The sequence below is a fragment of the Hibiscus syriacus genome, unplaced genomic scaffold (assembly GCF_006381635.1).
Source record: "Hibiscus syriacus cultivar Baekdansim isolate YM2019G1 unplaced genomic scaffold, ASM638163v2 tig00110198_pilon, whole genome shotgun sequence".
Taxonomy (NCBI): domain Eukaryota; kingdom Viridiplantae; phylum Streptophyta; class Magnoliopsida; order Malvales; family Malvaceae; genus Hibiscus; species Hibiscus syriacus.
In genome coordinates this window covers 74,087-99,156 of record NW_024062623.1, presented here as the reverse complement: position 1 = coordinate 99,156, position 25,070 = coordinate 74,087, and the positions used below count along the sequence as shown (strand labels likewise).

The 25,070-nt window shown below is 34.2% G+C and overlaps 1 protein-coding gene and 4 pseudogenes across 1 annotated transcript; 2 read left to right on the top strand and 3 right to left on the bottom strand.

Annotated features, from left to right (window-relative positions):
- Positions 1-134: 134 nt before the first annotated feature.
- On the top strand, positions 135-1,826 carry LOC120218455 (annotated as a pseudogene).
- A 4,201-nt stretch (positions 1,827-6,027) lies between these two features.
- On the top strand, positions 6,028-9,753 carry LOC120218458 (annotated as a pseudogene).
- Positions 9,754-10,847: 1,094 nt separating this feature from the next.
- LOC120218457 lies at positions 10,848-13,282 on the bottom strand (annotated as a pseudogene).
- Positions 13,283-16,587: 3,305 nt separating this feature from the next.
- On the bottom strand, positions 16,588-19,670 carry LOC120218376 (UDP-glucuronic acid decarboxylase 4-like). Its single transcript, XM_039215327.1, has 6 exons — positions 19,071-19,670; positions 17,706-17,853; positions 17,457-17,536; positions 17,223-17,381; positions 17,058-17,150; positions 16,588-16,851 (listed from the first exon to the last, which is right to left on the bottom strand). The coding sequence occupies exons 1-6, from the start codon at positions 19,668-19,670 to the stop codon at positions 16,627-16,629; spliced, it is 1,305 nt and encodes a 434-aa protein (XP_039071258.1). The 3' UTR covers positions 16,588-16,626.
- A 940-nt stretch (positions 19,671-20,610) lies between these two features.
- On the bottom strand, positions 20,611-24,898 carry LOC120218456 (annotated as a pseudogene).
- Positions 24,899-25,070: the final 172 nt, after the last annotated feature.

Genomic DNA, 25,070 nt, shown 5'->3' with positions numbered 1-25,070 from the left:
TGTTCTTGTTTTTAATGGTTCAAGTTCTCAAGTTTCTTCTATATATTTGAAGAAAGAGTTCCCTCAGTTGTTTCAAATACCTAATACAAATCAACAATCGTCTTTGTTCTTCTAAAAGTACAGTAGTGAAAAAAATGGGAAAAGCACCGGCAATAATAGGGGTTTGTTCTGTCATACTGGTGGCCATGGTGGTGGCGGTGGCGGTTGGTGTGACACGCAGTCGTAAAGGAGGCGGAAGTGATGAGCCGACGACTTCCACGAAGGCGGTGCAAACCATTTGCCAACCCACCGATTACAAACAAGCATGCGAAAACAGCCTCGCGGACACCAACACCACCGACCAAGGCGCTCATCCAGGCGGGTTTCCAAGCGGCTATCCGCGAGATAAAGAAGGTTGTCACAACTCTGGCACCATTCAAGACGCGGCCAAAGACCCAATGTCTCGTCAAGCTCTCGAAAATTGCAAAGAGCTGATTAGCAAGCTAGACGAATACGTCAAGAACCTCAAGATTTGGATGGGTGGTTCCATCACGTATCAACAAACATGCTTGGACGGGTTCGTGAATGTATCGACCGAGGCAGGTGAGAAAATGAGAAAACTGATGAACACTTCACAAATGCTCACTAGCAACGGCTTAGCCATGGTCAGTGAAATTCCTAAACTCGTCCATGATCTCAACATTCCGGGTTTCGGGAAAAGTGACACCGGCGGGGCTAAACGTCGGCTAATGGCTAAAGATGGGTTCCCTTCGTGGGTTAGTTTTAGGCAACGCAAGTTATTGCTACAAAATCCATCGCAAATTAGACCTAATGTCGTCGTCGCTAAAGATGGTAGTGGCAAATATGATAACATCAATCAAGCGTTGAAAGAAGTCCCTAAGAAAAATGCTTCTCCATTTGTGATATACATCAAGGCTGGTTTTACAATGAATATGTTATTGTTGATAAGCATATGTCGAATGTTGTCATCGGAGACGGACCGACTAGGACCACCATCACCGGACGCTTGAACTTCGTCGATGGCACTGCCACATTTAAGACCGCAACTGTTGGTTAGTATTTACTGTTGAATTCAAATATTATAAAACTCATACTTGAATTTGTATAACATGAAATATATTGCAGCTGTCATTGGTCCAAAATTCATGGCGAAGAACATTCGATTCGAGAACTCTGCCGGAGCCATCAAGCATCAAGCAGTGGCCCTTAAGGTCCAAGGTGATCAATCCATCTTCCATAATTGTCAAATGGATGGCTACCAAGACACCCTTTACTCTCACAGTCATCGCCAATATTATAGGGACTGCACCGTCTCCGGCACCATCGATTTCGTCTTTGGCGATGCCGCTTCGGTCTACCAAAACTGCAAATTCATCGTCCGGAAGCCGCTTGACAAACAACAATGCATGGTCACCGCACAAGGACGGGAGGATCGTCGTGAGGACTCCGGCTTCGTCTTCCAGAACTGCACCTTCACTGGGGCCCCGGACTACCTCCCGGTGAAGGCGAGAAGCAAGACGTACCTTGGTCGGCCGTGGAAAATTTACTCAAGGACCATCATCATGCAATCTCAACTGGACGACATCGTGGCGCCAGATGGATGGATGCCGTGGGAGGGCAACTTCGCCCTCGACACCCTATGGTACGCAGAGTTTAACAACCGGGGACCGGGCGCCGTGCAAACTAACAGGGTTAAATGGAGAGGTATCCAAAAGATCAACGGCGTTCAAGCCCAGCAATTCACCGCCGGTGTGTTCTTACGTGGTGGGGAATGGATTCAGAACGCCGGGGTGCCTTACATTGCTGGCATGATCCCTGGTCTATAGATATTTTGAAACATTTTAATATAATAAAAATAAAACATTCGTTAACTTTTAGAAGTTAAAATAATCTTAAATTATAACATTTTACAAACATAAGTCAAATACAATCCAGAGCATTTTCATAAATCCAATATATACCATTTAATTATCAAAAGTATATATACATAATTTCCTACAGTTACTGATGAGACAACCTTTGATAAATGATATCCGCGACACTCCTTACTCCGCTGGCCTTTGCTATTTCTTACATGTAAAATCAACACATGCTAAGTATTTACTTAGTGAGACATATTATTACAAAATGAAGTGTACTTAAATATAAACATATCATAAACTAGCTTAGTAAACCAAGTTTCATTCACATAACCTGATAAGTTATATTTAGTATGTCCAGCATACATATCAATCTGTATTTTCTAATTTATCCTTTATTTGTCATATGATAAGTTATATTTAATGCAAGGTACATGCATTGCACCGAAATGCCGATTATGAATACCATGATTGCCCATTCTGTGTCGAAAGTACATGTAGAATTTATACGAAAATGCACCGTTATGCATTAAACAAAATCGATCGATAACTTTTATACATAATTGTATATCGAAATGGTAATTCACAAAATTATTATGAATACCATGATTGTACATTTAGTGTCGAAGGTACACATAGTACTGATATGAAAATGCATCGTTATGCATTAAACAAAATCGTTCAATAACTTTTATGACTCTCAATGCACATACCATGGGCTATTCAAACAACTTAGCAGATTAAACAACATAAACGTTAATCTATTCATTTTTTAGAGCAATTCATACTCTATAATTATTCGTAATATTATTTCCATAAACATTATGAAAACATATCAAAATACTGTAAAACATACTTTTATCAAATATTCGGGGTTGACTCATCGCAAGTCATCTTCATCTCATATAAGTACAATAAATGCACTCACCTGGTATGTCTCACTATTATGCCTTATTGATGTCCGATTGTTCTACAACTTTATTCTTACCTTTTTGCTTGCTAGATTTAGGAGCTTGGTTACAATCTACACAAGCATCCATAATCATATATACATAACAATTGTTAGTATACTATCTAACATTTATATAAAATAATAATACTTAAAAGTACTATTATTTTCGAATTTTATTAAAATTCATCCTAACTTAAAATTCCAGGCTTAATAGTATTGATACCCCTCATATGGTATCGATACATCTATACTGTGGTACCTATACTTTATTCAGTATCGATACCAATTTTGCATTCTGAAATTCATTTCTAAATAATAGTATCGATATTTTCCTCTTGGTATCGATACCCCACTTCAGAATCGATACTACTTGCATAAGTATCGATATTGTTCATCGTGTTCATCATCTTTCCTCAAATTTAATCCTATAGTATCGATATTGTTCTTCTAATACCTTTACCTTTACCCATATTTTACATATTTCACTTCAATTTTTATCACATTTTCGCCTAAATCTCTTACTTTTATCCTTAACCATACCATTAAATTCATCATTACTTAATCCAACTAAATTACATCCATAAATCTTCTCATAACATCTAAAATCTCCAAAGAACACTCAAAACTAAGAATCATATCAATTTTTCCAACTTGTTTATAATCACTTCTAATGCTCCAATTCTCTTATTCACTTCTTTGACAAGTCAAAAATGCCTTTAAACTTCCATAACTGACCATATTTAATCAAATCATTTAAAATCCCATTTTATTAAATCTCAAATAAAACATTCATCTCTAAGTTTTTAATCCTCCTTGAACTTTCCTTAAGCCTCTATATCACTTGAGGTTTCAAAATCAACCCAAAAACGAAAGGAAAAATCAACATTGAAGAATCCTTACCTTAGCTATGGAGGACACAGAACATGAAGAAGAAGAGGAGATAACCACTTTCGGAACGTATCCTCTTATTTCTCCCATTCACTTATTAAATAACCCAATTTAGATGAATATTAAATTCATTCCATCTAAAGGACCAAATTGCCCCTCCATTCTTCCATTCTTAATAATAAGTCTCAAACGCAATTTCCTAAATCATTCCTTATACTTGTCAATTTACTCAATTTAATCCACCAACATTTTTATCCTTTCACTATGGTCACCAACTCAATATTTGGGGTATTACATCACACGTTGATTAGAAGAATGAGAATAAGGAGGAGAGTAAGGTTATTGTTTATAGACTAGAAAAAGGATCTAAGTGTTAGGGTCTTGCTACGTTCACTTAGTAGGTTAAGAAGAATAAATGTGGAAGATAGACAAGAATTTTACGTATCTTTGTAATTTTCATTGATCCAAAGTATCGGATTCTTAGAAAATTTATTGTTATTTTCTACAACAATTAAATTATGATTTTATTTGATATTTTTCATAAATGAATATAAAATTTTAAATTATTAACTAAATTTAAAAAATCAATTCAAGTATTATATATAATTATAAAAACTATTAAATTTAATTTTAAAAATTAAAGTTCTTTTGATTTTCTTAGTGTTATAGGAAGTTGTAAATGCTCTAGAGGTCTTTGTTATATTACCTGCTCACAGTGGTGAATTGAGGATTACTTATAAATAGCTAATGAATAAAAGTTAATTTTAAGTTGATGTACTATAATGAATATACAAAATTTTACAAAAATATAATTTTATAGTAATAGAATTAAAAAAATAAAAGAAAAAAATAATCGATGAATAATGAATTAAATTGTATCAGCACCCAGTAGAACAAATTTCAAGAGGAGCTACAGAAGTGAATCGCTCTGCAAGTATGATATTCATTTTAAATTAATTATTAAACTTTTAATATTTTAATTTTATTCTTAAATAATTACTATCGTTTTAAATTAATCCTCAAACTTTTGAACATTTTAATTTTATCTCTAAATTATGACCTTCATTTTAAATTAGTCTTTAAATTTTTTGAAAATTCCAATTTCATCCTAAACTATACGTATATACTTATCACATCCCTTGTTAATAAAATTGTTAGACCAAGTTATATTATTATTTGTTTGAAAAAAAATAGATTAAATTATGGTTGAAACTATTTACATATTGGAATGAATTTGGGATGAAATTGGAATGTTCAAGTTGGGGACCAATTTAAAAAGAAGATCATAGTTTATAGATGAAATTAAAATGTTTAAAAGTTGAAGGACTGATTTAAAATGAAGATTATAGTTTAGAGACACATGATACAATTAACTTTATTTTTTAGTTAAGTCTATATATACTATTAATTATAAATCAAGTATTAAATTTGATTCAATAATTAAGTGTATGCATACTTGCTATATCTTATTAGGGATGACAAACGAACAAGACGAGTACAGATATTTATGACGGGTAAAAAATTTAAATTCACGCTATTATATTTTCAAATCCACCCCCACACATACTATTCAATTGGATACCTACCACCAATCTCGTACTCATATGTACATGTCCATACCCACCTGACAATAACCTTACAGATTACATAAGATGATTAATTGGTTAAATTACAAATCATGTATTATAAAATCTTAAGAATTACATAATTGTCCCTGAAATTATACCTAAATTCATAATGATCTAAAATTTACATGGGCGGGAGTTAGTAGGCGGGAGGATACGGGGCGAGTAATGTTTCAAACGCATCACCTACCCTTTACTCATGGCGAATATGACTTTTTACATCCTCACCCACCCATTACTTATTAAACTTATACTCATTGCCGCCCTAATTGAATCTACGAAATTGTATTAGTCTACCATCCTTATATCTTATATTCAAGTTTCCATCTTGATTTAAAAAAAAAGTTTACATTTTGATTTCTTTTATTTTTTATTTTTAATTAAAATTGAGATTAAATTCAAGAAAAATTAATTGAGTAAATAGAATGGATTAATAATTTAGTAATCTTAAAAATAGTTTATATTTATATTGTTTTAGATATATTTTATATTATTTAGAAGAAAAATATCAAAAGATTATATATTTTCTCTATAAAACTTACATGTAATTAAATTTAAATAAAACTTTTAATATTAAATAATAACCCAAATCATACCGGTCCGCCATAGACACATCGCATGTCAAACCCGGCCTGACCCAATTCTTACCATCCCACGAAACAGCAAAAGCAAACTTCTCGACTAAGCGGGAAAAACAGTCCCTCGAAAGTTTTTGAAACCTCTCTCTCTCTTCGCCATATCCAGTTATCCACTGGTGTTTTGCTTTCCCAAAGTCCCAAACTTTCCTTGAGTTTCTCTCAAAACTTTCTCGGAAAACAAACAGAAGAAACCCCCAAATTTGCCCACCCCAAAATCCTGGTTTTCCCCCTCAAATGAATTCAACTCACGTCAACGCCAAAACAAACCCTAACTACGGACGAAAGAAGATGACCGGCCACCAGAACAACCCCCAAGCAGGAACATCCGGCGGTGGCGATTTTGGGAAGTTCCACGGAGTCCAGCCGGAGCGTGATTTGGAAGCTAATTGGGAAGTCGATCTTGCCAAAAAGCTTGAAGACTACCTCTTGAAGATTTGCTCCGGTGAAATTACTGGCTCCCAATATGATGACGGACATAGCTCAGTGAATTTCACCGAAGGTTCTGCCTTAATTTGTTATTCACCCTAAAAATGAATCTTTCTTCTTTTAAATTCTGGCTGGATTTTCTAATTATATGTATTTATGCATTATTTTATTTTGTGTGTAGCTGCATTGCTGCTTCAGGGTTCGGTTCAAGTGTATAGCCGAAAAGTAGAGTATCTATACAACTTGGTTTTGCATGCTTTGGAGTTTATTTCTCAAAAGAGGTTTCTTTTAAGTTCCCAAATTCTCTGTTTTTCGACATTTTTATTTTCCATTTCAGTAAGGGTCCTGAAATGAAGCATTTTTATTTAAAATGGTGCATATTTGAACAGGCAACAGGACCAACCCGATGGTGCATCGGATCAGGCTGAACAAAGTGTGCACACGCTGCCTCGGATGAGGACCATGATAAATTTTGGGGCTTAGATGACATTCCTGGTGACCCTTAAACCAATGACTTTTTTCCCATTTGGGTTGAAATTATACTGATAGTATCAGCTGAAATGAGTGCTTACATTTGCAGTGGAAACGAATATTAGCTTAGATAGTTTGTCCAACAAAGACACTCTGGTTAACCACTTTGTGAAGCCCCCTGCAAATTTAGTTGTTCTCGAAGGTGATTGCTTAGTCACTTCTGGTGATGGCAGCGAGTTAGAGTCCTATCTGGTATTTATAGTTGCTTCACTCGATAGTATGATGAAGTTTGACAAACTATGTTGCCTAAATCTTTGTTTGGTATGCACATATTTGTGGTTGTAGTTGGCAACAAATGATCTCTACCAGGATTTTATTCTATTAGATCCATATGATTCGGTAGCAGTCGATGATTATTTGAAGGGTAATGATGCTGGTAAAGGTGAGCATGGCACTAATAAGGGCAGTTCAAGGTGCAAGACCTTTCAGTCTCCCACACGGCGTTCAGGGGGGACTGCACATAAATCATCTCACGGAAAGAATAAGGATACTAATGTTAATCAAACTCCCAGGCTTGATTGCGATTTTGGTGTTAATGACCATAATATAGGGCCTGATCAGTCTGCCGCCGATGACTTTGGAAATGTAGATCATGGATTTGATATGGATGATAGGCATTCAGAACCTAGAGACTTAGATGATTCAGATGACGATGATAATGATCCATGGAAACCTTTGAATCCCCATGAACCTGGAAACTTGAAAGTGATGCCTTTCAGAAAAGGTAGTTAAATTTGGTTTCTTGCATGCTTTTTTTCTACCTTTTTAATTTTGATCAGTACCTAATAGTCCATTTTTTGCCCCTTCACAAGCAGTAAAAGCTTCCAGAACGCACGCGGTAAATTCTACGAAGAGTAATCCTATAATTACTTTGTTTCCACTCTCTAGATTGCATGGGACCATTAGTCCCGAACTTATAGAAATGTGGGAGAAGCAGCAGAATGCCTTTGAAAAACAAAGGGAATCCAAGTCTCCTCCGTTATATGAAAAGGTATATTTACTAAAAGTTTTACATAGGTGAAGGTGATGGATAGTTGATTTGTAAAACAAGTTTGCTTATTTCAGCTTCGTCAATCACTAATTGGGCGAGGAACGGGAACTACTAATGCTTTTCATAGTCTCGAAGAAGATAACGAGGACTATGGATATAATGATGAGAATGTTGATTTTGGTGGACCCGATTTCAGCATGCCAGAGAACATGCCTATGGATGAAGATTTACCTTTCACGAACAAAAAGGTTAGCATATCAGTGATTTGATTCGTTCTTATATTTAGCCACTAGATAGTGTGAGATTTTCTGTTGCGATCTTTTTCAAAGCATTGGGATGGTGATGCTGAGTTTGGAAGGAATGAAATGTTTGATGATGGAGATCCGTGTTCTCAAGCAAGCCTGGAAGATCTCTGCCACTCTCACCTGGTAGCATACTCTGTCTTTACATTTACATTAAGCAAACAATCGATAACCTTCTCCCATCATTGGTCACGGAACACGGTTTCTACGATGCTCTTCTGCATTTCTGCTTTACTCAGGACTGTATTCCTAAATATTCTCTTAAAAAGGAGAGATGCTTGAATACCTGATTTTCTCCATCAAGAAGTTGTGACTAGTTTAGAGAATAAAAAGGGAAAGTGGTGATGTTGAAGTTGCTGCCGGTTAGCTCAGGCTGGCACCATAAAATATGCATTGAACTATGGTTTGATGATGAATTGTTGCTTGGATATCAATTGCTTGAATAGTTATATGTGTTTTTCCTGCAGGATGCTCTCCTTGCCAGCATGGCTGAAAACGAGAAGCAATCTGAACTGGCTGCTCGAGTTTCATCGTGGAAAAAGAACATCGAGCTCAACTTGGAAGAGCAGGTAAATGAATTTAGGTTCAATTCCATTTCTTGATTTTGGTTTTACATCATTATAATCGCTTTGTTCTTTTCTCCTGGCGATTAACAGTAAGGATGCCGTTTTGCTTTTAATAGGATTCACATCCTCCATTTGATATTCATGAGTACGGTGAAACGATTCTTGACAAACTCTCACTTGAATCCGACAAAGGAGATGTCATGCCGTTCGGTGGTCTTGTTAAGGGTCAAGAAAAGCATGATGTTGCTCGATCCTTTAGCGCACTTCTCCAATTGGTAATTCTTTCTCATTTGTTAGCAAATCTTTGTAGTCGGTTCTTTCTAGCTAGAAGTCGGTGGTTAAATTATTGTAGTAACACTTTCACGCGAAACTTGACTTTTGTCATACAGGTGAACAATGGAGATGTTGCTTTAGATCGAAGCGGACTTGACGGAGAGTCTGTTTGTCATACGGACATAAACCCTTTCCATGTTCGACTCCTCAAGCATGACAAGAGAAGGGTGGAACTTCGAATGCCCAAAAATAGAGTTAAATCGCCCTTGAGTAAAAAACGTACAAAATGTGATAAAAACACATCTTCACCCGAGAAATGTCTACCGGTCAATTCGGATTCAGATTATTGTTCAGCAAAGTTGTCATCACAGCAGAACCGCAAAGCTTCTGCTAAGCTTGGAAAGCTTGGCAGTGTAAGGTGCACTCCAGAAAACAAGAGGAGACGAAGATCTCGATTGGTCGAACCCGTGGACTTGCAATCGGCATTGTGACACAAAACATGGAGTAGAAGTTGGGGCAGTCTTCTGTTGTTGCAGCAATTCAACAGCTCAGCTGAATAGCTGTGAAGATTTCTGACCATAGATTTTATATTATTTGACAATGTTAGGTATGAATTTGTATTATTGGTGTAACTCAGTCTTAGGATGTTTTTATCTCTGTCCCAAATGGCTTGTATTAATATACTACTATTACATGTTTTCCTTGTAGAGTTTGCACTCATGCTATGTAATGATAATGTCAACTTGTTACTTTCTATAACATAAATTAGCCACGTGGCTAATACTTTTTGTTTATCGAGATACGCTCAATAATGTAATTTAACGGTTAAATTTTATGTTATTTTTATGAATTAATTGTATTATTTGTCTTTAAATTATAATTTAATTTAGATTGGTCCTTAAATTTTTGAATATTTTAATTTCATCCTCGAATTGTGATTTTTATTCTAAATTAATCTTTAAAGTTTTGAACATTTTAATTTTATCCCTAAACTATGACCCTCTTTCTAAATTGGTTCCCAAAACTTTTGAATATTTAAATTTCATCCTCAAATCATCCAAATATGTAACTAGTTTCAACCATAGTTTAACCTAAATTTTGTTTTTAAACATATAATAATATAACTTCTTGTATCGATTTTATTAACAAGGGATATTATTATATACGTATAGTTTGGGAACTAATTTAAAATGAATGTCATAGTTTAGGGATGAAATTAAAATATTCAAAAGTTTGAGAGAATTTAGAATGATAGTTATAGTTTAGGGACTAAATTAAAATATTTAAAATTTTAGGGAACAATTTGTAATGAGAATCATACTTCGATGACATATAATGCAATTAACTCTATATTTATTTAGATAATAAACATCAAGTTTTGAATAAAATTTTTAACTTTATTTTATATAAAAAAATCTTTTGATTTATTAAATACATATTAATAAAAATATTATTTTGAGTCGACATTGTAGAGATAATATATTGATTGGAAAATTTATATACATGACAAGTGCAACAATATTGTTAAATTCAACGACCAGTTTGTTAAAATATCATTGTAAATAAAAAACTTATATAATACTCTCAAGTTATTACTCTCAAGTTATTCTTATTATTTTAAATATCATATACTTGTTTGTACATTATAAAAAATATAAAAATGTAAAATAAAAATAAAATTTGGTTCCACCGATAATCATTTTTAACATGTGAACTATAAACTACCAAAATATTACGTTTCAATTCGATTTATTCTGATTCTTTGCTCAACAAAACAAGGGTCCAGAAAATGCAACTAAACACACTTTGACTTTAGCTCGAATAGATTCCGATATGTCGAAATGAAACAAGTCAAACAACCATAGCTCCCTTTGGTTGAATGCACGGTGGCTGAAATTGCCGAAGTTCCTTAGCAACACCGTACCCCTCCAAAAAGACCATTACGAGGAATAATAATACGTCCTTATCAATCTCTTAGTAACAAGAAAACCACACCCAAAATTATTAAAAGAGCGACACCGAAGATACCGTAACCGACAGACTGTAATTGACATCCATGGTTCAAATTCGAGTTCAGGTGTAACGAAATATACAAGTTAGGCACAAGAACTTTAGGATAGAGGATTGACAGACAAACAAACAAGAACGCTTCGGCTTAAAACATACCGTTTCTGACCACAGCTGGGACACGTAAAAGCTTCTTGATCTCAAGATCGTCGTGATCGCCACTCTTCATCATTATAACAAACACGCTCAACCGGATTTGAAGAGCAAAACCGCTTTCTTATCCAAATAAAAATAAACAAAGTGGTTTGTCTCATGTGTGACGTACGAACCTGCATCAAATTAAAAGAAACAAATATTAATGTGACATGGTTTTTTAGCGTGGACGGAATTATCATTCTAATATGTTTTCAACTAAACCAAGAAGATCTAAAACTTGAAGGAAATATTCATCTCATAAAGAAACCTGAAAGAAAATGTTCTAATAAATGCCTATGGTACAAGCACTATAACTCCATATCCACCTTATGGATGTAGATTACCCAGAACTACTTTATAAATACAGGTAGCACTATTACTAAGAACTGAGGAAGTGTAGCACTATCAGTCCAAGTTTATAAATACGGGTATTTTAGATAGGTTGTATACCATGACACAGCATACATCAATTATTATAACGTGTAGCATACAATCCACGGAATCCAGGATGAACCCCAAAGAGTATGATTTGGTTAAACTACCAACGCATTCCCAAAATTATAGCAGTTAAAATTCTGCGGAATGTATGAAAAATTACAACAGCCTCATTAAAAACATAGTATTGTTACATGCTCCATATTTGGGTAATATGCGTTTCACTTATATCGGCTACTTGTCTTTGTAATGCAGTAAGGTATATCTAACCTATTAGCGATCTTACATCCCATGAATCCCCCACCCCTTCTCTCATCTCCTTCCTCGAATCTGAGTTCCAACCACTTTCTTATTCAATAGAAAAAGATATATCACGTATGATATACAGTACAAAACACAGGTCCAACATTAATTCCATCAACTAAATGGAAATAGCATATCAATAAGGCTGTTGGAGGTATCAAATAGGTTATTAAGCACATTGATGAATTATTATTAACCTGGGCTTTTTTTGCAACTCGTGTCTCGGGCTATATGGAGGTCTTAGCCCTTAGAGTGCGCCTACCGCCCTTGACAACATTGGGAGTAAATCCACACATGGCCAACGGCCATACTCACACCCCTAATGAAACCAGGCTCTATGAAATCCTGTATAAACTAAAAATAGTGAAATATAACAACAAAAGATAAATCGGGGTTGAACGAAGACGGATTAGGCCATACTCTTGACCGAACAAAAGTTACTAAATCATTCATTGAAGCGCCAGATAAAGTTTGAGACCAAAAATCGGAGTATTCCCTTACATTGAAATACTAAATTCATTCTTGATCTTAACCCAGAAATTCCATAGCAACGAAGAAACAATTACAATACAACACCAGAAACAGATAAAGTAAATGGAAATCTAAATCTCTTTTAAGCCTAGATCTGCTTTGATTTAATCTAAAATAGCAGCATTACTGGAAAGAAACTATTTTGCATAAAAATCAAACTTGTGTATATTCATGAAGATAAATTAAATCTAAATGGGAAATTGGGCTACCAAAATTTCGACCAACATGCAATGCCAAGTGGGTCCGTGTTTCTTATCGAATTCCTTCTTTATGTGCTCCGCCACATCTTTCTCTACATTGTTCTTCTCAAATGCCTAATCGAAAACCCAGAAGAAAAAAGAAGCAGTCAAGAGATATCAAATTTATAATAGTTACTAATAAATCAAGATCAAATGATCAAAACCCAGAAACGAAATCGAATCGAAAACCATTAAAATCTAGTAAAAGATGGAAGTTTGAGAAAGGGAGCTAACGGAGATGGCAATATTGACAGCTTCTTTTTGCATATCGTCTTTCATGTCGGCGCTTTTGATGACGACTTTTCTGGCTGGTGAAGTAGTCGATTCCGCAGTAAGGGCCGGAGAATTCTTCCGTTCATCCGTTTTCGGTTTCACCGTCATAGCTCCGGTTATGCTTCTCTTTGATTCTTCACTGCTCATTTTCAGAGTTTTTTTTTTCTCCAAAAAAGATAAATATCTCAGAGCCAAGATACGACAGGAAAGAGCAGAGAGGACAAAGATTGATTTTTTTTTTTTTTTTTACTTTTTCTGTTGTTTGCAATCGTGAGCGGTAAGTCACTATGTAAATGTACTCTCAGCTGATGTTTTGGGTAAACCTTTTCATCAGTCCCCAAATTTTCAATTTATATCTATTTGGTACTTTTTATACCTAATTAGTACTTGAATTACCAATTTCGTCATTAAACTTATTTTTTTAATATTATTTTAAAAAATATATATATTTTTAGCTCTCTCTCAATATATATATATATATATCGTATTCATTGAATAATTTTAGTGATAAAAGAAAATATTATTATCTTTTGAAAGTTTGGATTCAAATAACTGTGTTTACAGTGTGTATTGTCAACGACTGTAAAAATTATGAATAAATATTATTTTTTATTCATCTCAAACTATTACTTCAAATGAAATGGTACTCCATTGAAAATAATTTTAACAGTTTGTAAATATCAAGTTAAAATATATATAAATTATATATAAAAGTAAAACTTATGAATTACATTACATATTTTTATTAAAATTCATGTATAAATTATAAAAATAATTCACTAAAAATTATAGTTTTAAATAAAAGTATGTTTGAGTTTTACGCCATAGGTTAATTGAACATCAACTCAACTGAATTTTAAAATTTAAGGGTGTAATATATAATATTTTAATGATATTTTTATTTTACATTTTTTTGACAGCTTATCTTTACATTTTTATATAACATAAATAAAGTAAATTAAAAAAAAACACTAAAGATTAAATGTGAGACCAATAAATTTAAGTACAAATCATTTATCATCGTAATTTTAGTAGTTTAGTTTAATGGTAATGAATGCTCATCCATTAACTCAAGTAACGAGTTTAAACTGTAAAAATCCCAAAATGCAATAAATTAAAATATTCAATATTTATAATTAATATTTTTCTTTAAAAAGCTATATAATAATTATAATATAATTAGATATGACCCAAAAAGGTTGGGTGGGGCAATTTTTTACCCACCCGAGTCCTTTTTATATTGCTTCCCTTGATCTGATTTCAAACTCGATTTTAATTAAAATTTTAACACTTAAATTAAACTCTCAAAAAAGAAAAATTTACTGCCTTGATTGTTAGCTAAACTTTTATATTATATTATTTTTCACAAGATTGAATAAAATCCAAATGAATATATAAAATTAGTTAAATGTTATAATCTTTTGGGTAAAGTACACAAATTGTCTTTTGACTATAAGACGTTGTTTTATTGAGTCTCTTTACTATTGAAAGTTAGAAAATGGTATCATGACTATATGGAGATACTTTGTTGAGTCTCCGACTATTAAAAGTTATAAAATGATCACTCGACTATTCACATGTTCCAAACTCGTCCTTTTTCGTTAAAAGATTAGCGGTCGTCTGAGTTGGATGTTAACATGTGAATTGAGATATGATAGAATCTGATCCTCAAACCATTTAAATTGTATTTTATGGATCAACTCTCCTTTTACATTACGTCGTTAAGTCAGTGCTTTAAACATTGTGTTGTCAAGCAAGTGTTTGAAAGCAACGATGATGCTAGTAGACATTATTAAAATATGATTTTATCATATTCCGAATTAACAAAGTAAATCCAACCAGACTACTGTTAATTTTTAATGAAAAATGACGAATTTTGAAAACATGAATAGTTAGATGATCATTTTATAAATTTTAATAATCAAGAGATTAAACAAAAAAATTCTCTATACCAGGGGTCATTTTATAACTTTTAATAATTAAGAGACTCAACAAAACATCATCTTCTAGTAGAGAGACTATTTGTGTACTTTATGCTAATATTTTTTTTATAAAATTTATGAGATATATATATATATTCTAACTTTGCTTTGAAGGAATGTTTGTTGGGTTGATGCCCGTAAAGGCGGCAGCTCAAGTTCTTGTTTATACGTTATTTTCATGGTTCGTTAATTATGGAAAATGATATAGATATTGAGTTCTAGATGTGTATATATAAATAAATATAGAGAGAAAGAGAGAGGAGAAAGAGAGAAGTAACGCGGAATAATCGTTTCTTGAAAATTTCAAAGTTGATATATTTTTAATATTTTTATTGATAATCTAATTACGTTCTCTTAAAATATTAAAAAGTTCATATTCAAATATAAAATCATGCATTCATTTTTATATATATTATATAAATTGCATGCGTTTTATCTATTTGTTTAATTATTTACATAAAAATAATAATCTCATCAAATTGAGATCAATTTTAAAATTTATTTAAAATTAGAGGTGGCAAGCAGTCATTCGGATCGGGTTCGGGTTGAGTCATTTTTGGTTGGGTCATTTCGGTTTGAGACTTGATTTGGGTCGGTTGGGCCATTTTGGGTTTGATTTTAATTTGGGTCAATGGTAAGTTAGGTCGGTGTCAGGTAGGTCAATATCGGATTGGTTGGTTTTTGGGTTTGGTCAATATCAGATCGATGGTTTTCGGGTCGAATCAATCGGATCGATTGATCGGGTCGGTCAATACCAGATCGATTGATTTCGGGTCGGGTCAATATCGAATTGAATAGTCTCGATTCAGGTCAATATTTAGATTTTCAGGACAAAATGAGAATAAAATATGCATCATTTTACTATTTATCAAAATAATAATAATAATCCATTTACTTAGACTCGATTATTGGGTTAAAATTGGGTCGAAGTTCGGTTGGAATCGAATATAGGTAAATTAAATTCGGGTTGTTTTTGGTTCGGGTTGTTTTCAATTCAACTAAAAATTGGGTCGTTTTCGATTCGATTCGGTTTATTCCGGGTTTTTTTTCAATTTCAGGTCATCATAATTGGGTTTATATCGGGTCTCGGGTCGGGTAAATCTGTTTAGGTAATCGAGTACGGGTCAACTTTATCGGATATATTTAAAATGAAATCATTCCATATTTTCGACTATTCTTTTTCCTTTGGGAGTCTTTGTTTTAAAATAGCAGTCTAAATCCTTTTAAACAATATTTAAAATATCTATAATCTCCTTAAATCTTAAATAGAAGGCAATTATACTTAAATACATTATAAAACATGATATTTAAGAGATGATACCTGAATTAATACTTGATAAAAAATATTATATAATTTATTTGAAGTACATAGTCCAAATAAGACTCAAACACAAATCGCTTGATACATATTTTAAAATTTTAATTTTTAAATATTTATTACATCATAAATATACGTGCACGTTATATATTGCAAAAAGATAATACAAAAATGATTATATTTATTACTATTATTTTCTAAAAGCAAGAAAAAAAAGAGTGCTCAAGTTATATTTAATATTATAGCTATGGTTTTTTTCTAATAAAGAGTAATAAACTAATAATTATGATTATTAAGCCATTGCAGCACCTCCGACAACAAGTGTTTTAGGGTTACCAAAGATTCTTTGCCTGAAATCATTCACCATTAATGGAAGGCCTTTGCGTAGGGAAATGGTGGGTTCCCAACCAAGAAGCTGTTTGGCCTTGGAAATGTCTGGTTTCCTCTTGTGTGGATCATCTTCTGTGTTTGGTCTGAATTCTATCTTTGCATTCGGATCTATTGCTTCTTGTACCACCTACAACAACAACAATATCGAACTATCTTTAGCTTCTTCGAATTGTACCGGTATGTGCTTCTCATAGAGTATGTTTACATTCAGGGATGAATTCAAGATTAAATCGGTTTAACTTTAAAGTAACAAAGACCTAATAAGTATGTTACATTCATCGAATAATTTAGGGTTTCAATGAATAATGAGGATTTTCGAGTTTTATTTTTAACCTCGGCGAGTTCGAGCATGGTGAATTCTCCGGGATTTCCGAGATTGAAAGGACCGACGTGATCGCCTTCCATCAACCGTATTAGACCCTCCACCTATGCATCATAAGTGACTCAGATGATAGCGCGGTTTTAATTTAGTTTTCCATATCAATATTAGGGTTTTACCAGGTCTGAAACATATTGGAAACTCCTGGTTTGTTTTCCATCACCATAGACCGTCATCGGCTCTTTCCTCAATGCTTGGGCTACAAAGTTGCTGACGACACGACCGTCGTCGATGCACATTCGTGGTCCGTACGTGTTAAAAATCCGAGCAATCCTCACCTGTTGAATAAACGGTTAATCGGACTATGTTACTCTGATTATTACACTCCGAGTCTTATAAAATATAACACTAACCTCAATGCCAAGGCTTCTATGGTAGTCCATGGTCAAGGTCTCTGCAGTCCGTTTGCCCTCATCGTAGCAACTCCGTACACCTACCGGCGTATCAAAATATGTTAAATAAATACATATGAATCAGATTTTAGCTCGATTATACGAGTTCCGATCAGTTACGGTTCAGAACTTATGCATCTATAACTCCTTTTCTTATCTCGAATTACGATTCTTTTTTTGTAAATATACATAAACTGGGAATGAACTAACCAATGGGATTGACATTGCCCCAATAGGTCTCAACCTGGGGATGCTGCAAAGGATCACCATAGACCTCACTGGTGCTGGTTAGCAAGAAACGGGCCCCAACTCTTTTTGCAAGTCCTAGCATGTTCAATGTTCCCACCACATTGGTCTTGTGGATCCATCCCATAGCCCCAATAATCAAAATCAAGGATTCCAAAAATTCAATCTAACTCGATTCAAATATAAACCAATTTAACAATTTAAACTTATCTACTAAATCTGAATTGACTCGAATTCAAACTCATCTGGATCAGAAATGATCCAAAGAAATGACACAAACTTAAAGTGATTAAAACTTAAAATGATCTAAACAGATAATGACTGAACAAAATATTTAACTTTTATATTTAATGATGAAAATACGAAGTAACTTGAATCTAAAATAACTCGAATCTGAAACAAGTCAAATCCAAAATGATCGAACCTAAAATTACTAAAAAAATATAATGACTTGAAAAAGTTTTAAAGTAAAGTGCATTAAATTAATTCAACTCAAATCTATTCGACCCACTCAATTGATAAGCCTAATAGTATGTCAAATAGATGAACTTAACCCGAATTCATATTTTTTGGGATTTGAATAAATGTTTGAGCCAATATATCCTCCATACATGTTGAAGGATCACTAGCCCAATTGATAAGCCCTTCGTGTGCACATGTTCATGTATGTGTACATACCGTTCTCTCGAGGCATTTTTGGTATAATTATGGATAGATATTTGGTTCAAACTTGGCGGATTTTTACTCTATTTAAACACATAAGATTGGGTTTTCTAAAAAAATTAAAAAGCAAGTTCGGGTGAGGTGGAGTTGTATTTTTTTGAAAGATAAGATCGGATTAGTTCAAATTTAAAATGAAAAATATTTGATCTTAAAATAATATTTAAATTAATTTTTATATATTTAGAGATAAATACTATAATACTCATTGTCTATATTTTTTCCTAATCAGGTCAAGTCGAGTATAAGCTTTTACTTTTGAAACTGGATTAGATTTCGGATTAGATAAAACTTCTTTAAACCTAGATTTGGTTAGATGAAAAATAAAAAAATATTATACTCAAATCGAATTCAAATAACTAAAATCTTAATCTAACTTCACTCATGATGATCCCTAACCATAATTACCTATCGTTAAATGTTAATACACTTCACAAAGTTTACCCCTCATTTTATGTGATTAATTACATTTTATCCCTCTTATCTTTTATGATTAATTATATTTTACCCCTTAAGCTATTATCATGGCTCTGTCCCGTAATCTCTCGATATAAGAATATTTCAAAAGAACGAAAAATAAGTGAAAAGGAGAAGGGAAGAAAAGGATATAATGGTCTTGACAGGATTGAACTTGTAATGAACAGGGGAAGCAGGGCAAGCCAAGTGATAGATTTGGTCAACTTCCAACAGAATCGGTTCAACAACATCATGTCTGATCAGCTCAAACCTCGGGTTCCCAAAATGCTGCATCAGATTCTCTTTCCGACCCGTGAAGAAATTATCAACCACGATCACACTGTCACCCCTAGCGATCAGACGGTCCACCAGGTGGCTCCCCACGAACCCGGCTCCACCGGTCACGACAATCCTCAAGCTCTTCTTTTTCAACCCCAACGGCACCTTGCCGCCAGCGTTCCTCCCTCGAATGACTTCGGGGTAAGCTTCGTAGAGAACTCTCCGAGTCATGGAACTCGACTCGGACACCGAGTTTGAACCGTGGCTCGGTTGCTGCAACGTGGAAACAGGGAGCGAGTTGAAAAACAGGGCGGAAATGGCGATCCCGACGAGAACGTAGACAAAACGCTGTTTCTGAGCCATGTAACGGAATGGGGTCTTCCAGTTTCCGGCAGGGATCGAAGAAGTGAGAGTTGGCGAGAGTTGGTCCGTGGGTGGTGCTGTGTGGTTTCTCTGAGTCAGTTCGGACGCCATTTTCCTTTTATGATGAAAAACAGGCATTAAAACCGAGTTCAATTAAAGGGAAAAGCTTTGCTTTTTGGATGGAACTTGAATGTTTCCACAAGTTGAGAAAACGAGAGTTATGAGGAGAGAGTGAGCATTTGTTGCAATTCACCGGTTGAGTAGGGTTTTCTTGCATCAAAATTGGCGCGGGATAATCGCTCTCGAGCTTTGTGGTTGGTCGGTGTGAAGATTTTATTACGATTGTCTGTTTTTTAAGGTTAAATTACACGTGAGGTTACTTAATTATTTATTGAGTATAAATAAATTTTTAAAAATATATGATTTATTTAATTAATTAAGATATTATTATAAACAAGTTAATCCATCGATAAAATTAAATTAAATATTTAATGTGACTTGATATAATTATAATCAGTTTAAAAAAAAAAATCAAACATTTAATATGACTTGATATAATTATAATTTCAGTTTAAAAAACTTATTCAAACAATGTCATTATTAAGCAAATACATTTGGCTGATTAATTAAGTTGATCATTTTTGTTCTCTCATATTTCCTTAGATCATAATTTATATATCCACTAGAAGCATTCTCCTTCCTTCTCTTAAGTACCCCTTTCCTCTCCTCTCCTTTAAGTAGGATTAAAATTAAAATTAAATTTATAATAAGAAAAAAAATATCGTTATTCGGTCAATTTAATCCTAATTAACAATAATTCAATAAAAACAACTCTTTGTTGTTTCATATAATCAAACAATGTCACTATTCCATCAAACAAAAAATTAACTCATTTATAATCGTAATAATTGAATTCAAATAATTAATATTATCAACTGATTAGTTCAAATAATCTCCAGATTGACTTTTATATGAAACTTCTTACATTCTTGAACCGCCAGCAATGGCTTTAGAATATAATAATATTAGCAATTAACACCAAAATAGGGTTAATGAATGTATCATTACTAGTCTTCCATTATCTCAAAAGCAAATTTTACCAAAACTAAGATAGAGACACCGACCTGAGAAACCGACATGCTCAGCTAGAACCGGCGAATGTCTTTTGGTGGTTTGAAGTTGAGAGGATGAGTTTGTTCAGTTGCAGTTTCATCTTCTTTCCACATTTTAATGGTCTTGTCTGCTTCACAGCTTACCAGTCTTGTACCGGTTATGTCGTACGAGAGAGCGTAGATACCGGCTTCGCTATCCAATGAGCCTGTAATAAAAGCAACCCGTAGTGTTAATTGTCCTCCCATATCCACGATCAACAAGAATTAACAGATAAAGAATCCGGAAAAACATACCTGGCTGTACAATTGTTTGAGCTTGCTGGAAATTGTGACCACTCCTCCAATCCCAAAACCACAAACTCCCATTGTCACCTTCAATAATTTGCATCGGAAAATTATTAGAAGACCTTGCATATTTCTGGCTACAAAGAGGCATGTACACGGAAATTCACAAAATCGGAATTATTTTGATACGAAAACCGAAATTATAAGCACCTCCGGTAGCCATTACGCCATCCTCATTTACAGCCATGGTGTTAATAATAGTCTTCTGCTGAGAGCTGCTCCGGAAACACAATCGACACCGTGTTACATTAAAAATACGAACAAACACACACATCCAGAATTCAAGCATGGAAGTAAAATGCCTTTCACTTACAGCATATTGTGTAAGAACTCTCGGAAGACTGAACTTCTTAATGTTGTCAGCTGATGCGGACGCAAAAGAATGCCTAACGCAGCAAAGTTGCAAAATATTTAAAACCACGGAATAACTCCGTTTTTCGCATAAATCAATTAATTGGATGTCGGGGCACATACTCTTTAGGATGCGGTGCCATTGCTCGTACAGACTTCTTATGGTGTGTTAGAGTCGACATCGTTTTTCCTGGACGTTAAACAACCAATATGTAATAAATGGAACAAAAAGGATGGGAAATATAGAAAGAAAAAAAGTCGCATACGTTCAATTTACCATGTCTAAGATCCCAGAATTTTATCGTTGAATCATGAGAGCCAGTAACAACTTGTGGATCCTATAACACGAGACTCATAAGTTCCGTCATTCAATAATTTCTTGCGGTAAAAGTGTAGGATATAGCCGTGTACTTTGTATGCAGTGTTTTACTTTGTATTAAACTTGTATTTTAAATTTATCTTAGTAGAAGATAATATAGTTATCTGTTCAGATAAGAAAGTAAACACCTAGAAAACTCTACTGTCGTAACTCAGCTTATTTTAATAGGTCTGATTTAATTGTTTATCCGAATAACAGAGGAATAGCAGAGAAAAATAACTCTCTTTCTCTTCCAGTAAACTCTATCCTCTTTTCAGTAAATTAACAAAAAGCATTGTAAAAGGAAAAATAGTCATTGTACCGTTGGTCGAGTAAAGACTGAGCAAACGGTGTTATCATGCCCAGAAAGTGTGAAAATTTGCATCTTGGTGCGAATATCCCATACCTGAAAATTGTTATTCTCAGATATGAAATAGATTTCATGACTCAAGAAAACACATATACATAAGCACAACTAAAATTATTGTATTAAAACAAAATTTCCGAGGGTTTTCTACGTGTTGAAATTTTCATACCCGGCAGACAGAATCACGTCCCCCAGTTAGCAATATATCGATTGTGGGATGAAGAGCCAAGCAATAAACACTACTTAGGTGACCATGGTAGGACCGGATAACCTATACAGCAATTTAAAAGTTTCTATAACAAGAATGATTTCAACAACAGATAAAAACATTCTAATTTCTTACTCGTTTACGGATCCAAAATAATAAGTTTATGCAGTTCTAACCTTGTTCTGTTCAAGATCCCAGCATTTTACTTGCTTGTCATCGCCAGCGGAGAACATATAGGTGTGTTTGCTACTGACAGCAAGGCCTGTGAATAAAATATAGATTTCAAATGATTCTGAATCCATGATTGATATTCATCACCCACAGTATGGTTGGCCCATAAAAACTATTCACACCCGAGAAAAATTCTTAAAACAAACCTCGTATCTGTTCAATGTGTCCAGTCAGTGTGAGCTTCAGCCTCCCACTTGCTACATCCCATATCTAACATGCCGAAATCAAGTCAAGGAAGAGGCGGAAGTCATTTTCAAAAAGTAACGACTGGATTTTCAAATGAATATCTGTTTTATAGACTCGCATTAAAGAAGAGGAGAAACAATGAGAGAATGAGAAAAAAATGGATAACTACCAACTACACAATTATATACCTTGATTGTACGGTCCGCAGAACCAGTACAGAACCAGTTGTTACTTGGATCAAAGGCAACAGATTCACCCATCCCAAATGTCCACTGATGACCTACATTAATCATTTAAACATGTCGAGAAATCTACAGGAACTGAAATACACAGAATCAGTGATGAAAGAGGTTCAACAAGAAACAACAAATGAAATCGACTGGCATTATACATAGAAAAAATAGTGAGTAATATTCTCGATGTAGCTTTAGTTATAAACATGTTTATCAAAAGAATAAGACACGCAATCAGCATGTTCCCCCAAGGAGAAATGAATTAGAGAAGAAAACAATATTTCACACGTGACCAAAAAATCAGCAACAAACTCCATTGATATTTCTATCAACTACCATGATGCAGAGACAGAGATTCTCACCCTGTAGTTCTTCCATGGACGATGCCACACGGGGCGTGGCCATTTGCTTGGGATTCTTTCTATTATAGCAGAGGTTGTCAGCCTGTCACATGAAGGAAACCATAAATCTTCAAGCTGTAAATGTCCTATATTTGAAGGATAAGAGTGGCACGCCATGTTGCAATCCACAAATAGATCATATAACCACAAAAATACTTCTATATTCAAATGTGAAAACATGCTTCAGCACATTCACGTAAAAAGCTTGCCATGCCTAAACAAAGGTCAATTAAAGATACAAACAAATTATAGACCTAACTGTGTGAGAGATGAATTTTTACATTTGACAGCAGGTAAACAATGAAAAAACAAAACACCATGGAAAAGAAATGTATCATGGCGGAATAACAATCACATGGTAACACAACTCCCAGAATTATTAATGAGCCTGAGATGCATAATAAAGAGAGAGGAGGAATGGGGGGAGAGAGAACCTTTCAGAAAAGGGTGCCGAAGCAGAAGTAATGACAGTGCTTTTGCCAGAATTATCAACATCATTTCTGGTAAGAAGAAAGAAAGACAAAAATTAGTCACACGAATCGGCAACAAAATTTCTTCTACATAACAGAAAAAGATTCCAAGAGAACAATGATGTAGTGGTCTATACAAATTACAATCAATCCCATTTAACATTGAACCCACATCTGATTGTTTCATCAGGGAAGACAGTACCAAAGTAAACATATAGAACGTTTAGAACAAGAGAACTTACTTCCCCTTTGGTTGCAAAGATGGTCCAACAACTAAAGCATTTTGAGTGCCTTCCTTTTGAGAATTCCTAGAGTCAGATGGACCTGCTTCTCAACATGACATGCCAAAATCACTGTATCAAACAATCATTAAGTATCAAGCAATTCGAAGGCGCCGAACTTTGATTCCGGCACTGGAATTACCTGTAAGAGATAGGAAATTCGAAGGCACCAATCCTTGATTCCCAGCAGCGGAATTAACTTGCTTCGAAGGTTGACCGGGGGCAGTTTTAATTCCACGGTACTCCACGTTTATCTTACAAATTTAAATCAAAAGAAATAATACACTTATAATTCAATAACCAATCCACATTATAGTACTACTATTAATGATAAAAACTAAAGTTCAAGCAAAACAGACAAACCTTGTAGCTCATGCGAATTTTTTTGCTGCACTCAACCAAAAAAAGAGCTTAGTTTTCAAGTACGGCTCAACGAAATTTGAGTGAACAAATGAAGGGAGGAAATTGCAATTTGTACAATTTAAAAGTAAAAAAGATTAAACCTTTCGGGGTCAGGAACAGCGAAATGGTCAGGAGCAGCGAAATGGTCATGGACAGGGCTAAAGAGATCCAGTGCGCGCTTTAGGGATTTAAGACTGAGCTTCTTCAATGACTGTGGCTCTACCGGCTCCATCTCCAGCGTTGGCCCTCCCATCTTCTCCCAGTTAAGAAGATTTGGGATTTAGGGATTTAAGTTAATTCAAACCGAATTGGAATCCTTAAACCCTTTCCTTTTTATTCCAGCGAGAGGAAGAGGGAGAGGTAGCTGTCGGGTGTTGACGAGTAAAGCAGGGGTAAGAAGGTTTAATTCGACACAATTTTTAACCCAATATAAAAACATGGGATTTAATTTATTCTTAAAAAAAAACATAGGATTAATGCAAAATGATAAATATATTTGAATTGATTCAGATTTTATATACATGACAAATACATATATTTAATAATTTATTCATTAAAATATTAGT